At 36.6% G+C, this 16,880-nt stretch overlaps 1 protein-coding gene across 4 annotated transcripts in view; it reads right to left on the bottom strand.

The window, feature by feature from the left end:
• Positions 1-16,880, bottom strand: part of SMG1 (SMG1 nonsense mediated mRNA decay associated PI3K related kinase) — an 85,871-nt gene that overhangs the window by 13,458 nt on the left and 55,533 nt on the right. For all 4 annotated transcript variants that reach the window (XM_057418992.1, XM_057418995.1, XM_057418994.1 and 1 more), the window contains 23 exons: positions 16,501-16,646; positions 15,502-15,703; positions 13,800-13,909; positions 13,244-13,391; positions 12,785-12,944; positions 12,063-12,183; positions 11,143-11,391; positions 10,554-10,838; positions 9,451-9,595; positions 9,030-9,168; positions 8,507-8,737; positions 8,231-8,408; positions 7,285-7,446; positions 6,767-6,984; positions 6,429-6,583; positions 5,283-5,505; positions 4,079-4,325; positions 3,262-3,491; positions 2,448-2,696; positions 1,925-2,063; positions 1,728-1,837; positions 1,156-1,374; positions 510-700 (listed from right to left, as the gene is read on the bottom strand). In XM_057418992.1, coding sequence (XP_057274975.1) covers positions 510-700; positions 1,156-1,374; positions 1,728-1,837; positions 1,925-2,063; positions 2,448-2,696; positions 3,262-3,491; positions 4,079-4,325; positions 5,283-5,505; positions 6,429-6,583; positions 6,767-6,984; positions 7,285-7,446; positions 8,231-8,408; positions 8,507-8,737; positions 9,030-9,168; positions 9,451-9,595; positions 10,554-10,838; positions 11,143-11,391; positions 12,063-12,183; positions 12,785-12,944; positions 13,244-13,391; positions 13,800-13,909; positions 15,502-15,703; positions 16,501-16,646 — 4,257 coding nt within the window. The remainder of the gene's footprint in view (positions 1-509; positions 701-1,155; positions 1,375-1,727; positions 1,838-1,924; positions 2,064-2,447; positions 2,697-3,261; positions 3,492-4,078; positions 4,326-5,282; positions 5,506-6,428; positions 6,584-6,766; positions 6,985-7,284; positions 7,447-8,230; positions 8,409-8,506; positions 8,738-9,029; positions 9,169-9,450; positions 9,596-10,553; positions 10,839-11,142; positions 11,392-12,062; positions 12,184-12,784; positions 12,945-13,243; positions 13,392-13,799; positions 13,910-15,501; positions 15,704-16,500; positions 16,647-16,880) is intronic.

Raw genomic sequence — 16,880 nt, 5'->3', positions numbered from 1 at the left:
AATAAACACGTTTTCCCCAATTACATAAAACTTCAGTGTTGTGTTAATAATTAATTTTCCTACAGAATAATGCATGTGCATAGTCATGCAATTCTGAAATCTCTGATCAATTGCAAATAAACTCAAAAATAAGTTAAAGAACTAGAAGCCTAGATGAAAATATTTTTGTGATATTTACCAATAGCTGCATTATGTGGATTAATGTGATGTGACACTACATACAGCACATGCTGTCTCTTGTCTTGGGGATCAAGTGTAGAACATAGACTAGCACAGGTTATACTGATGCAGTATGAGACATAGGACATAAATAAGATTATTCAGTAGGAAAACAGTTTCAATAGTAGTTCTGTACAGGAAGTGACTTGCTTACTTAAGAATAGCTTCAACACAGCTATTAATCACCCCCATATATATGTATTTTGAACATTTAACTTGTAAGTACATTACTAAATCACCAACTGTATTGGACTGTGAGATTCCTGACAGGATTCCTGGTTCCTCTGTACCTGTGCTGAAGTGTGTGGGAGGGATGATCCACTCCTTCTGCACCTTCCAGAAAATCTATCTCCTCCAGTAGTTTTCCTTGTAACTTTTCTACATCTGTCAACTGCTCTTGCAGGTTCAGATACTCTTCTAAACTACTGTCCAATTTTGGCAGTACAGCAAGCATTTCATCTCTGTTCTTGAACCAGTTAACCTATAACCAAGACACAGACGTTATACAACTGGACTTAAATCTAACAGGTAAGAGAAAGTAATATATGGCAGCACTTAACCCTTCAATCATCTTGTTAATCTAGGACTACTTCCACTGTTACAAGTGCTACAAGTGCTACAAGCACTAAAGCTTAACAGACATGCAGATTGCTCTCTAAACCTCTATTTTTATTCCTCTAGCTTAGATTCAGGAAAAATATTATAACAGGTTTTAGTATTAAGTACACAGAAAATGAAAACTAAGTATCTGCAAGTTCCATATAAGCACTTTCCTTGATACAAACTGAATTCAGCTCAATAAAATCTGTAAACTATTTCTAATAAATGATCACCAATGAATGTTGGGTCTTCCAGTACCTGAAGACGCAAATAAATGAAGGGAAAGCATACAGCCTACTTTGGTTATAAAAAATAAAATTGTTGTAGTAAACTCACCTTTATCTCAGCCACTCTTGAAGAAAACAGACTACGTGTAATATCTCTTTCCATTTCTCGTTTGCTTTGTTTGTTCTCAGCCTGCTGGCCACCACCACCATAGACAGCTCCAGCAAATCCTGCCTCGCCTCCTGCTGTCCAGTCCACCAGAGGATCATAAACAAAAGCTTCAAGCAACGTGAGCAAAGTCTCTCTCCCACGCCGCATAATATGAAGGACCTGCACCATATTTTAAACAGACTCATTCTGATCTTAAATTACCCTTATAGAACAGTGGAATTTTAAATGCAAAATACTGTACTTGAGTAGGTACAGAAATCTGTAACTTTGCTCTAACCACTACAAACCCAGAAGAACACCACAGTACGTACAAATGCAGCTAGCCTGTAGTAACACCACTAAAACTAAAGACTGTGTTCTAGCTAGCCTTCCACACAAAGTCCTATATAAAATCACAGTAGAAAAGGCAAAGGCTTTATAAATAAATCAGTATCAGAATGTCTAATAGAAAACTTTTAGGATAGGATTTGGCAAATGACAGCCTTCAGGTTTCTGCATGTTTCCTAACTTACCTGTTCACAAGAAAGCCTGAAAACCCCTTCTACACCTGTCACTCCAAGCGCTGTTTCAATATTGTGCGTCATCCGGAACGGAACCTTCTCTGGTACCCTAAGGCTTTTCCCTTTAAGACAAAAAATTAAGTTGTTTCTCTTAACTAGCAAGAAGGGAAACCTTTTATTTGAATAACATATAGCATTTTTTAAGTTACCTTTTTCAAAGCAAACATTATAATCTATGTGGACAACTTCTCCTGTAGTCATATCTATAAGAACATTATCCAGATGTCTGTCTCCAAGACCAATGATGTAGCCAACCATGGACATAACTGCAGTGGATCTTGCATACGACTTTAAAGAGAGTTTCAGGAAAAAATTATTTGTGGGAATCCTCTGCCAACACATCAGACTGACTACCATCTTAAAACATTATCTTAAGTGTAAGACAATTTAAACCGAACTTATTCCAAGCCGTTTTCGATTTGCCTGATATCTTACAAGAGTTTTCATGTCATAGGCTGATAATTCCAGTATAAGATAGAGCTATATCAGGTGTATACCCATTTTTTATTTCAGATGGTACAACTGCCAACATTTCCTGTTACATGAAACTTCAGCAGTGCCAGCTCACCTAAATCAACAGTATCATTGCTTGAACACATCCCAGGCATTTGCTGCCCCTCACCCCATTAAAAACACAGCCTTTCAAAGGGACAGGTATCCGTTATAACTCACCTGTGTAACTCTCCACCATTCATCTGGTGTAGTACATGATGACCAGAGCTCCTTAGCTAAGAGATTTGGGGGAGTTGCTTCCATCAGTTCTTCCAAAACAGCCCTCATCACATTCAAGGGCCAGTCACGACGTGACACATCAAGACTAAGCCCAACTGCCTTCAAAGCAGGCCCAATTTTACTGTAGTAAAGTTCACTTGGTCTAGGAACTATTCCAGGATTCTGAGGAGTCTGGTAAGAGTCCTGAGCCTAGAAGAGATAAAAACTGTAATTTACCTATTACAACTCATTACTACAGAGAAGTAACCCAAATTCAGTTTTGGTGAGAAAGAAATACCAAAAAAATTAACTCCTCTACCGAGGATGATTTAAACCTCAGAATTCTTTCAAAAATCAATAGTTAAAAAGCCTAAATGAACAAAACACATTGTTTTGGCTTAACCGTACAATTTATGAAGGAAAATTCTGAAAATATAACTGTAAACCCCACATTTAGAATCAAATAAGAATGAGAGAATGAGATACTGAACTAAAGTAACTTTAATCATAATTAACTCTACTTGTTTAAACCCAATTCTCCCTGAATTATCATACAAGAGTATATTTACATAATATATACTGTGTGTATGTGTGTGTGTATATATATATGAAAATACATATTGACATCTGGTGAAATCCCAATATACAGACCCATTCTGGGTTACTATAAAAGAACCACAATTTTTTTAAGACAATGTTATAGAGAACTGCAAAGCAAATCAGAATAAATGTTTTCCTCTGAACTGTTCAAGCTGGCACAAAACATAGTTGTTACCTTTTGTGCTTGTAAAGCAGCTTCTCGCTGTTGCCACCGCTTGTAAAGCCCAAACAAAGGTGTAGCTCCATCCACCCACTGGATCAAGCCTGATCTTGTTCCCAGAGGTGTCACAGAGTAATGCCTCGCGTGGAACCTCGGTGTTTCTTGACGGTTAATAGTAGCAAACATTGTGTTCACAATTGATAAGAACTGCATGATTCTTTCATCCAGATGCAAGTCTTCCAAACCTGTGATAAGTTTTGTTTAAAATTTAATTTTTACATAAAAATTCATCCTTTCTTAAAGTCCTACTTCATTTCAGACTATGAACAGTTTTATAAATTATGTAGATTAAAGATGAGTTGTTCAGTCTAAACTTAAATGTTTACGTAGCATTTGCCTACTAGAATCACCAGTTTATGACAGCTCACTCTGTGAGCAGTACAGATGAGGTTACTAACGTAATGAATAGGTCTTTCTCTTTTAGAAAAGGCATAAAGTCTCTGAAGTTCTCTTTTGGGTGCTACCTTAAACTCCTGGAAAAGTGCATCCAGCTAACCCCATCAGTGTGCAAGTAAAATACTGTTTCTGATGCAACCCTGCTAAAGAAAAGATACAAAACACCTGACTTACAGATTCACAGGGCAAAATTCCTTAAAAACGTATGGTGAAGTGGGTGCGGGGAAGAGAGGGAGCAGATGGCCCAAAACAACTGTTTCTCTGTGTCAGGCAGGCAGATAAAACATAAGCTGCAAGCATGAGGATTCCTAGCTTTATTGCAGTTTAATTTATAACAAGGGACAATAACTTGCAAGAGGAAACTTCAATTTCTTACCTTTGAAGAGATAGGGATAGTTCTTCCCATCTGAGCCCAGGAAAAGCAGCTTTTTAGGTTTGGTTTTAGTAGGCAGGATTGTGATGGTGCTGCCCACACTATGAATTGTGACTGTGTCTCTGGTGGATACCTCTCCAGGAAGTGCTATTTCAGTGTTCATCATGGCAGCCAACCAAGGACTAATTTCTTCAAGGCGTAAAACGTAACTAGCTCGTTTCTGTGCTCTCTGCTGCAAACTTAGCATAACCTGTTCCAAAGAAGATTAATTTAGGCAGATGTCCACATTAAGAGCTAGCAGTAGAAAAGAACTGTCACCAAAAGAAATGTACTGGTGGTCACCTTCCAGAAAGCATCCTTGCCACCCTATGAATCCAGTTACAGTTAAGGATGAAGATGACAAAAACTAAAAAACAAACAAAAAATCCAAACAAAAAGAAAACAAACAAAAAAAAAGAACCACACAAAAAAAACCCAAAACCCCATCCTTTATGCAGCAAAGATACCCTGCCTGGTGACAAGCACCAAAGTCACAATGATTCCTTAAGAGATTTGCTCCTGTGTTTATAAATATTTGAGCTGTGGTCAAAAGCAGCAGCATTCAGCAGCCTCCTGTTTACATACCTGCTTGTTCTGCGAGGCAGAAGGGGAACTACAAAAACCATCTATTTGTGTGCAAGACATAGGTTATATCTAGCAAGACTTTTTAAAACCACCAGCATGGCCCTGGATATCCAAGTAAATATATATTTTGTTTCTCCTCAGACCAATTAAGAACTAGGACAAGATCACATCATTGAAAAACAAAGTATCTTTGGGTAGGGTGGATCACTCGAAGCTTGCTGCATAGCCAGAGAACTACACCAAACGTGTTAAAATTTAAATCCACTAAACTCAAAAGGCATATAGTTTCAGAAAGACAGTACTTCAAAACCACAAAGCCCTCTGTCCCCAAAGCTGACAGCATACCAGACAGCAGAAGATGCAAGATTTGAAGAAAACAGAACAATTTCATTGGGTAGAAATGCAATACTGCAGGCAGTCAGCAGGCCTTACAGAGGCAAATCTAGCAGGCCTGCGGTGACTGCAGAGAAAGTTTCAGACTGTAATTTTGATGTGGCAAGAGAATACTAAGGAGAAAGGTCAAGCACACGGTGCAGCAAGAGTGCTGAGCGTGTCTACATTGTACTGCCTGTGCATACAGTACCTCTTTAAATGGGAGCCAGCTGCTTCCAGGTTTAGCAGGATTCAAAGGATTCTTAAGTTTCTCCAACGCATTTTCAATTGCTTCTCCGTAGTTATCCTGAAACCATTTCTCATGGGGAGTTTCTGCAGGAGCTGCAGTGATGCTCCGTACATGTTCCAGAGCAAATACAATGGGCTTCATCAGAGCTGTATGCTTTTCACGCATGATTGCTATTTTCTCCTCTCTAGTAAAAACAAAAAATTCCTCTAAATTCCATAAAAACCATGTTACTTTATAAGCAGAGCAATAAAATAAGACTGCATATGAGACATTTAAGAATTCACAAAAATTATTACATCTCTAAAATGAGGTCTTCAAGAATAACTGTACTAAATTTAAGAGTATTTCATTCCACACTGAACGCATGTTCCTCTGAGCCACGCTCCCCACACCTCACCCCTTTCGGGTTTTTTAATAACTGAAACATTTTAACTGGGTTCTTCAGCACTGGAAACCCTGAGGAGAAGCTCAGAGCTCAAACTACTCTAACAAACTGTTTTCCTTTTATTAAAGAGCTCTTTACTACTGCCTGAAGATGCACCACACTATAAAGAAGAAAGATATTCAGATCATGCTGCTCTCCCATTCCATGTCAGTCCTGACTATAAGAATCCAAGAGGCACTCTTAAGCTTAGCCAAGACCCCAGTGAATGGCTTCCCTCTTCCACAAATCCATTCACAGGAGAACCCAGGTGAAGAAGACTTTATGAACACTGAAACTCAAAAGCAGACTAAGACATTCTGTTTACTCCAAATGGATCATACTCTTCAGTGTGCTTGTTCTCATTTCAGCCAACTTGTAGAAAGACCTTGTAAATGAGAACTACAGAATCTCATAACCCACAACTGAATATGCATTGGTTCCCAACATATTATTGCTAAGGAAATTCCACCATGGATTCACACGTAGATTGTTGTTGGTTTTCATCTGATTACAGTACTAGCTGTAGCATCATAATGTTCTTGAAATAAAGCCACTGGTTTACATGAAGCAGCTAGGATAGTATGAATTCAGGAGCAACACCACTACTGAGTGGTTGAGTGTATGCTTCCCTAAGAATAAATATTTGTTACAATTATCACTTGAATTAATCAAAAAAGACATACTTCCGTAAAGTGTTGTTGTTTTGGACCCTCTTGACTTCATCTTCCAGTTGTTGAATCCTTCTGAGGACATACATATGCTGCTGCAGTAAAACTCCCAACCACAGTTCATCCCAAAGAACTGTAACTCTGCGCAGCTCAGCCACTAGCATTTGAACCTGTGTAAAAGAAATTAAGATTCACTCACTTCTAAGAGTTTTAAGACTTATTGCAGAGGTACAACATGAAAAAAGATGACTGCCTAACAGCAAGATGCACCAAGCTTTCAATAAGTCTACCCACAAACTATGTATTTTGTGGTTCAAGTAACTGCGCAAGTAGCATACATTTGGATTATTTACCTGCAATACCATTGTTGGATTTGCAGCAGACAATTTCTCCACAATTTTGCTGTAACAATCTTGCATCATTGCTTGATCTTCATTCAATCCAACTTTTGTGTCATCTTTAGTGCTTTCTTGAGAAGCTGGGGGGCTCCCTCCATCACATTCACCACCCAACAGTTCTTCTCCTTGAATATTACCTAGCAAAGTAGGGATGGCAGAAGGCAGCTTGTTTCCTAAATTAACAACAGATGTTAAAATACCAGCTATGCTGTTCTGGCCTTGAAAGATGTATCAATCAACATTTCACATCAGGTCCCCATATTACATTAAGTACCAACAAAGTACATGATGATGAAACTGAAAACACTTATTTGCCAAACTAGTAAATCAAATGAAAGGTATCAGTGAGGTCCCACATAAGACAGAACGTATCAGAGTTACTGGGGAAAACAAAAGGAATTCAGTATCTTTTTATCCAGTATGTAAAAATGTATTAGCTAAAGCGTATTTGAATATTTATTTTTCCTCCATACCTGAAGTCTGGGATTCACTGCTAAGGGAAATGGTGCCCACTATTGCAGGATACAGAATGAGATGAGGAGAATCTTGAGCCACTCGACATAGTAAGTTGCAAATACTCTGACGAACATACACTTCTGGGTGATTCAGGCGGGAGAAAAGCTGAGGTATAATACCTTCATACACAGGAAAAGAAAGAGGACCCATTTCATTTCACCTCAAATGATGCAGAAATTTTATATTTTATCTCTAAAAGTCTGCTGGTTTTGCTTTGAGAGAACGTAAATGTCTTTTTTAAGTACAGGCAATAGCTTATTTCCTTCTACTATTCAAATACAGATGACATCAGACACAACATATAAATCCTTTAGCCAAGCACTAGGAACTGAGTTTTGCACATTGTATCTGTTCTATCATTTTTCAAAGGAAAGTCTCCTTAATAGCTCTTGAAGTTAGTAACAATGTTGCAAATGAAAGAACAATTTTGCATCACTCAGCCTCTTCTGCCTTCCACATTTTGACTCAATGACCTTTTGTGGGAAAGCCCTTGAGCAATCAGAACCAGTAGCGTAGTGACAAACAACTACTTCTGAGACATCTGGCTAAAGCCATATCTCTTTCTCTTAACTTCATTTTAAAAAGTAGCTAGGAAACACCCTTCCCCTGCACCCCCTGTACCCCACTTTAAGGTGGTAATATAATACTCCACAAACTACATCTCCTTTCTCCTTTCAGTGTCTTAAGGCAGGGGAGAAAGGGGACCAGCATCTTTGCTACTTTCCTGTCCTACGATCAGAATGCATAGCAGACTTCAACACTTTTAATAAAATTATTTAATATAAGACAGGCTCTCTTTCCATCAGGCTTAAATAAAAGTTTTATGAAAATGCAATGCTTTCCGCTTGTATTTAGAGTAAATGCACCAAGATTAATTTTAACAACTACATAACACACACTCACCTCTCCAAGGAGCAGTAGGTGTAGTTTCTAACCCATGCTCTAGATACTGTCTAAGCTCTCCAGCGTGTTTCACAAGCAGTCGTAACAGTCTGAGGGTTGCCATCACAATAACATCATCAGTGCTTTGCTCAGAAGTATTTCTTAAGTGTAGCCTGGGATCATCTTCATCAAGTGGAACCTTGAAAGAAAGAATTACTCCTTTAAGCTAAGTTTATAGTTCATATAATCATTTAGAAAAGTTTGTAACTGGATTTCCTCATCAGTACAAACACTAACCTGACCAGCATTGAGTTTGAGAAAAGTGAAGTATGCACTGCAGGAGAGTTTATACAGGCTGAAGATTCTGTCTACAACTTTCCTCCACACTTTAATTAACCCTTCTGTTGCATTTTCATCAAGATCTGAAAGCCAGGGACAACTTGTTAATAATTGACGCCATATAACATCCACCATATCATCTTCTTCATTGTCTTCATTTTCAGTGATTTGTAGAGTCATATCTTCATCCTACATGCAAATAAAGCGAAAACAATTTGATCAAGTCCTCCAACCACTTCTACAACCCACATTAGTTCCTAATGTGGTTTTTGTCATGCAACTGCTTTACTTGATAATATTCGCACAGTCCATAGAACAGATGTGTTACCATTTAGCTAACAGATGGTTTCTCAGAGAGCTCTTGTATTGTCCAAATTTTAACTTCATAACATTTACAAGAGTTAATACGAAGCACAAGTAGAGGAAAAGTAAAGTTCATTCTGAGGTTGAACATTTTTCAAGCAGGCAAATATACACTTACTTGAATTCCAGCTGGACGACACACTGCCTGCCCAAGAATCCCATAGATTTTCTCTTTATCTTCCTCTGCAATGTTGTCTGGAAGCAAGTTCTGAACCTCTGATTTTTCCCGGGGCAGCAGACGAACACCTTCGCCCTGACTGTAACATTTAATGAGTTATTGATCCCCAATAAACTAATATTTGTAGAGCTACTGAATGTAGTAAGACTGTATATATAAAACTTCTTGAAGGAGGAAATCTTCATCCTTATCTCAGAATTAAAATAACTTTTTACAGAGGGCAAGTAATAGAGAAAATACTCAGTCCTCTGCTCACACGTGACTTCAGACCACAAAGAACAGTAATCATAAATAGAAAGCTATGGTTTATCTTAAGAAAACTAGTTGTGGTGTATAGATTTAAACATTAGGATGAATTTACCTGGCATTATCAACTACTTTCCGGCCCCATCTATAAGCCCAACTAGCCAGGGCTGCCCAAGACTTGGCTACTTCAGGTGCCTGTACTGAAGACAAGTGATATAGCTGTCCCAAGATGAAGTCAGGTTCTCCAACTCCAATGTTTACTGTAATGGGAGAAACAGAGGAATATGTTATGATGTAAAACCTACTTCTAATTTCCTTAACATAGAAAATAACATCAAAACGTTTTAAGTATGTAGTATTTTTTTCAGTCAAGTTAATGCCCCAAAGTGTAAAATTTTCCTAAATGCAAGTGTTTTTCAGTTCCAACAGTGGCTGCAAAACAAAGACCACTTTTCATTTGCTAAAAAACACTGCTAACAGTCTACAATTGTTTTCTCTTTCACAGGAAGATGTAACTTAGGTAAGAACTCATGATGTCTAACAGACCAAGATGTTTCAGAGACCAGACTTATGAAGCATCTAGGGCAGTGCGTGTTTATTTTCTTCACCATCAAGTCAAAAAGCACCTACTGCTTAATATCCATTACTAGATCTAACAATTCTGACTCTGTATGAGGGGAACAAAGTTTTCATATATAAAATGCATGTTTCAGCAAAGAACATCTGAAGACAGTCAGCAGAAAATTGGGAATTTGACTACATTTTGTGTCAACAGAAGCGTTCAAATGATGTATAAAGATCGTGAGAAGAACTAAGGTAACTGCTTTTCACACATAACAGGGCCTTCAAAATACAAATCTTGTCAATGCTTGATCTGAAAGATCTCATTCAAGCTTTAGCAAATACAGGAGATTAAAGCAGACAAAAGCAAAGCAAAATTTATTCTCCTCCTCATAAAATAAACACATCCTAGTTTCTTTTTCAGGCTACCATCACCTGAATGAGAAAAAATGTGAAAAAAACATGAAATATCACTATTAAGGTGCTTGGGGTTTTTAACTGCAGTTATCTATTGCACAAAACAGACTGTTCATACATTTAGGAAAACAAATACATGAGTAATGGAGCTCTTACTCTTATCAATGTAACTGGTGCTATCCTTCAGGGGGATCGTCAATAACCAATTTAACAACAAGAGAATAAAGAGAACAAATCTACCTGTAGATTCACTTTCAATCCTAGGATATTCTTCTTCTAGTGTATTGACAGCTGGGAGATCAATCAAATTATATATGTTTTTAGACAAAGTAGAGAGACCAGTGTGATTCTGCTGCTGTCGCGCTCTATATACTTGTTTTAACTGTCCTGAAATCTCTTTCCATTCTGCTTGAATCCATTTAGCCAGTGTGAGAATAGATTTTGCAACTGCATATTCAGCTTTGGCAGATTTGCAAAAGGATATGGCACAAGAACTCAGCATTTCCATGGCATGTGTTGACTGACCTGCATATTATGAAAAGCATATCTTCATTAGAGCATTAACTTTATTCAAAACACTTCTGAACTTCAGCATGTTTAGACACAGCTTGTAACAATATATTTTCACAAACTATATTCTCTTTTGAAGTTAAAAATGACTTGTAAAAAATGACTTGTAAAAACACCTTCAGACTGAGACAACAGTTAATAGGATGACATCAGTTCCTACTCATACTGTCCTATCACAATTTCTTTAAGGTCAGGGGAACTGGTCTAGTTACAAGAACAGGAAGCTCAAGTATCTACAACACAATTAGCAAATACTCACCTGCGGTATACAGCAGTTTTGTTTTCTCAATATCAAGTTCAGGACCCCATTTTTCATCTATCTGACCTGGTGCCGACAATTTTTTAAAGTGCTGGACTAAGTCCTGTGCAGTAGTGGTTTTTCCCAGCTGAACTTCACTGCACTGGGCAAGCAGTCGTGTAGCTAGGGCAATGTTTCCTCGCTTCCTTGCAAATTTTGCTGCTGTTAAGCCCAGCTCCATTAGATGGCTTTTAATTGGGACTGTTGGCTCTGAAGAAAGCAAGACATCATAAACAAAATTATTAAACAAACAGTAATTGCACCTGGGTTACACAGATGATTTCTGCCCAACATATTCTGCATATGGCCATCAGTAAAAAATTGCTTCTCTCTTTCATATTTCCTAACACCTCCCTCAGAAATTTAATTACTTTATTTCTGCCTAGAATATTTATATAACCCACCTGAAATGAAAAAAATTATATCCACAGATTACCTGCTGGGCAAAAGAGTGATTTTTTCATCATAAATATTATTCTTTACCAAGAAATCTACTTGTCCCCTGATACTTCTTTTTCCCAATTATCTCTTACCGTACCACACATTTAAATGGCTTTCTTTAAAAGACCCATCGTTAATAGTCTTGAAGTGTTGAAAACGGAAAGCATTTAAAGTATGAAGAGATGAGCAAGTAAAGGGCAATTAGAAGAGCGAGTACAGAACTGCTAATCTTTTTGGAATATTTTTTTCCTTTTACCACTGTCTATGTTACAGTAGTAATTGAGACCCCTATTTGTAGAGCAAGACACCTAAATGACTCAAACTTGACTTTTAAAAAGTAAACCATCTAATAGAAAAAAGACAACTGCTGCTCTCAACTGCAGATTTTAGTTCAAGTTCTGCATTTACCTTTCATAACACTAAAATGAAAGCTTATATACCTTTAAGTTTTTCCATCAATTGATTCTGGTACACCGTGTATCTCAGTGCATGCATCCACGGCCTTACATCATGCTGTTTGCACGACCTCAAAGCATCATTGAACAGAGGTATCAGACAGTCCTGAAAGACGCATGGAAGTCACACAGTCGTCAGAGACATCATTACTGAAATGTATTTTTCACTTCTTAAAACCAAAGACCATTTTAGTGCAGAGGAAGCATTATTTCAAATATGTTACACAACTCTCTAAAGGCGTTATATTTGAGAGAACAACGCTAAGAACAGCTCAAAATCAAGCAGAACTGTTTTCTAAACTATGTGATTAGAAATTAGAACTAGATCATTGATGCTGGCTGAAGTTTGACATGGAGTTTTTAACTGCTGCAGTGATCATTTTTTGATAGATATTTAAAGTTATTTTCAAATAAATTACAAGCGTGTGTTGCAGGAATAAGTTTTAAAATGTATTTAGTGAAGAAATATCAACACTTCTGTAAAAAGCAATTATCAGTAAAACTTCAGAAATACTAAAGTATTGTTGACTGAAAGATATGGTATATTTATAATTATATATACTTATATTACTATATAAACTATAAACAATATTTATAACTATAGAAAGAAATCCAACTGTCAAAGCAATTAATGTATGTTCTATTTTCAATACTTCATGACATGGAGAAAGACATTACTCCAATTTAGGTTTTGAACAGAGACATACCTCTGATGTCAGCCTGTTGGACACAGTGTTTTCCAAAGCAGAAGAACAATACAACTGAAGAGTACTCAACACTGGTAGAGACTGAGACACAGTGAGTGTGGAAAGTCTTAAAGGTCCAATGGCAATTCGTGATGTTTGCTTTAAGTACTTAATAACATTTCTGAAATAGAAGAACCACAACAGTGATTTGTTTGTTTAAATCTACACTTAAAGAGTAAACAGTGATATCAAAATTGCTGACTAAAAAGCAAATTCACCATCTTCAAAAGATATTATGAGAAAAACTTGCAACATCGCACACAAGTTGCAGTATGACATTTTGTTGTTAAACTGACCAGAAGCAGTACTTTATCAAAGAAGTTCATAATCTGCAAAGTAGGGTATGCAATGTTTTTAACAAACTAGAACAGCTTTTCACAGTACAGAACATTCACTCATTCATAGCACATTTCAACTTACTCAGATATTGACTGCCACTTTTGCTCCTGTTCTATGTGGTTTACAGCTGTTGCCAGACATATTGAACTTCTCAAAAGCTGTACTTCAACTGCTTTTTGAAGTTCTCTTGGATCAGGACTTAACATATTAGGAAGGAGTTTCTTCATGTCTATATGGGAATTAAACAATTGAAACCAACTAGAATAGCCAAATTTTACCAAAGCATCATAATTCATTTTTGAGAGCAAGAAAGTTTGGAAAAAGAACTTTTAAAAACATATGTATTTAGTATGTATTTCTGTATTCATTATTAGAAATTGATGACAGATTACTTATAAACAAACACATTAGCTCCAGAAAACACACTTGTATCAACATACAGAATGACTACTACCAAGTGATTATTCTTGAAGCTCAATTTGAAGGTCTATTTTGAAGCTCAATTCGTAGAGATTATGGTCGTCCACTGAACACAAACTGCATTCAGAAGAAGTTTCAGTCTGTCATTTATAGATACAGATGCATGAAGAAATATTTACTTTTGTATTTGAAGCAATGTTAACTTAAGCATTTATACCTATTTTTTCTTTGGATCCCCCTGCAAGTAGGTTGATATTTTCTCCTGGTAATAATTCTAGTTGTTCAGTGCATTCAGTAAGTTGTCCAGACTCAAAGCTGCTCAAAGATCTGCAATTCAATGTTTATAGTTTTATTTTCATGTTTCTTATTTCATTCCAGTTGCTAAACATCTTATGTAGCAAAAAAGACTTGAGCCTACCCAAAATCCTACAGAATACTTATGATTAATTCCAAGAAAAAAAAAATCTCAATTTTCACATAGATCGATAAAAGGCAATATTACTGCACCAAAAGAATATATTCAATATCAAAGAGAAAGGAAAACACCTCTCCAGGTACTAAGCTTTTCATATTATCGTTGCATTATATATAATACTCTTCTACCATAGTCAGGAAGAAAAAAGTTGACTGGAAGAGTTTAAAAACAAGCAAAGAACCCCCCAAAACTTTCCCCTCTCCACCATGCATAGAAAGGCAAGTTCCGGGGCAGAATTTCATGAGGCCATGGTTTCAACTCTTCAGTTTACATTTACAACAGTTCAACATTCAGTTTACAGACTGATATATTGTTCGGGTCATAGATTTTACAAAATTATATTGCTTAACAGTCTGAAGCTGCAAATTTAACTTTTCGTTCCCCACTGTAAGTAATTTGGGCATCACAGACTTTTACAGAACTACACAAAAAAAGCACTGAAAGGTTAAGAGCCTTCATGGCTTAGAAATCTCAAAGATTCTGTATTCTTGTTACTATCCACTGAATCTAAGTATCTGCATTAGAAAAGGAAAAAGAAGAAAAAACAAACCAGAAAACCCAAACAAATCTATTCAGCATCTGAAAACTCCCCTTTCCGATGAATTATTTTGACCCTCATTATTACAGAGTCTCTGCGTGGCCTGGTCAGGGACATAAGAGTCCAAGTGCTATGCATCCTCAAAGGCTCTTTACAGGATTTTTCTAATGATATAGTATCTTTCTTCCAGAAGTTATCTGGATGAAAACTAACTCAAACCAGCAACAGTGATGCTTATCAAAAGTACAGTGCAACAGACCTTTGCAACAGTGATGCTTATCAAAAGTACAGTGGCTTCAGTTTACAAAACCATGAACATTCAGAAATGACACGTTTTCACATCCACGACAAGCACTCACTTTCCTAATGATTCACTGCACAGCTCTCTGGGTTACTGCAGTAAGAAAAAGGCTTGCCTTACTCTCTATCAGAAGCAGTCACCTTTTCAGACCTGAAAGACTAGATTTCAAAAGCTTCCTTTTATGTTTTCAAGTAATGAAATTCAGCAAAAAGGATTTTACAATTTTTACCACAATAGCACAGGGATGGAAGGTAACAGAGTTGCCAAATGAAACAAAAAGGACCCTTATACCTTGAAGGACTATTTCAAGGACAGATACTTTTTCATGAACTAGACAAATATCAAGGCTTAGGAAATACATACAAAAGCTACAATTCTAAATGCTATTAAAAAAAAGAAAAATTTAACGCAGCCAAGACCACCTCCTTAATATGCTTTTTACATTAATGAAGGAAAACATTCCCCCTGCCTTCCAAAAACAACTTTCTTCTTATCACTCCTCTATTTCAGACATCTAGCTTCTAACAGTCCATAACAACTGTAATATTCCAGTTCTAAGATACTGAACTCTAAGACACTGTTGAAAAAATTAATTATATCCTTACTTTATGTAATTAAAATCTGCTTTCAGATTGATTGAGGTATTACTATTGCTTTTCTTCAAGTCATGGACCATATTTTGCCATTCCTGAACAGCAGACCAGTCAGCAATGGAAATGTAGCATTCACATGCTTTGTTACCCAAGTAGTTTATAACTTCAGGTGAAGAGTCACTTGGCTTAGTCAGAACAGTTTTTCTAGTTTCTCCTGTGAAACAAACAAAAAAGTAGATATGCTTCAATATATATTTATACTTATGTATTTTCAAATGGCAATTCTATCACTCAAATGTAATTTCCATGTATTTTCTCAAAAAAAACACCTAATATAAAAACCCAAATAGTTACACAACATTTGCAGTATTCTTATTCCACTTATTTTTCTTATAAAAAACCAGAACTTTTTCAAATGAGGTTTTGGAAATAGTCCATATTTGTAAAGAAGTATCAAAACAGGAAAAGAGAAGAATTAAATTAGGAACAAAGAAGGTCCCTTTTCAAAGAGGAAACAAAGTCTCAGTAGTTAAAAAAATCCAAGTCACTAATGAATTTATGATACAACCATAAGTACTAAGCCTTAATTTATGATGAGCTAAAATAATTTACAACCAAATCAGTAAGTTAGAAAATATTTTACCTATTATTTTTTGTTTCATTCAGCTAGACCTCAGTACTGCAAACCCTCATATTTACACATAACATTGGCTTCAATGCCATTAAGGCCAGGTTGTACAGAGTCTTGGACGACATGCCCTAGGAGTGAGGCATCCCTGCCCATGGCAGGGGGGCTGGAACTAGATGATCTTAAGGTCCTTTCCAACCCAAACCATTCTATGATTCTATGATTAAGTGACATTAAGTGGTTCAGTTAACTGTAAGCAGAAACAGGTTTTCAGATTTAAGAATTAGACACTATCATTACCATGGCTATATCACTGGATGTTCTTATTTTATGTATATACAGTTACAAAACTGTATTTCTCATAAAAAGAAAGGAATACTGACCATTCAAGGAATGCTTTGGACTGGCATTATTCACACTGTTTGAATTGGCCAACTTCAGAACAGTTTTGTCGAAGCCTGTTATGCAGCAATCCACTCCTGTCATGGAGCACAGGTGCTCCTGGTATTCCGCAGTTGCTTTTTCAAACCTTAAATGGTTTAATATTTTAGTCAGCATTTCACAGAATCTTTCCTTTTTTTGGTAAACAGACTATATCCTAAACATTCCTTTACCATCATACCCCAAAAGTTCACATCACCTTCAGCAAAAGAAGGGGATTAGCACTGAATACAAGCTTACCAGCTAAATCTTCAGTTATAGCAGAATATAAGAGGTTTTGTATTCAGGTTTTAATGACAACTTTAAACCAAGTACAGACTGA

Source organism: Pezoporus wallicus, unplaced genomic scaffold (assembly GCF_028554395.1).
Source record: "Pezoporus wallicus isolate ANWC-B61680 ecotype Strahan unplaced genomic scaffold, APGP_CSIRO_Pwel_v1 contig_13942, whole genome shotgun sequence".
NCBI classification, from domain to species: Eukaryota; Metazoa; Chordata; class Aves; order Psittaciformes; family Psittacidae; genus Pezoporus; species Pezoporus wallicus.
The sequence above is the reverse complement of the archived record's forward strand: the minus strand, read 5'-3'. Positions and strand labels throughout refer to the sequence as shown.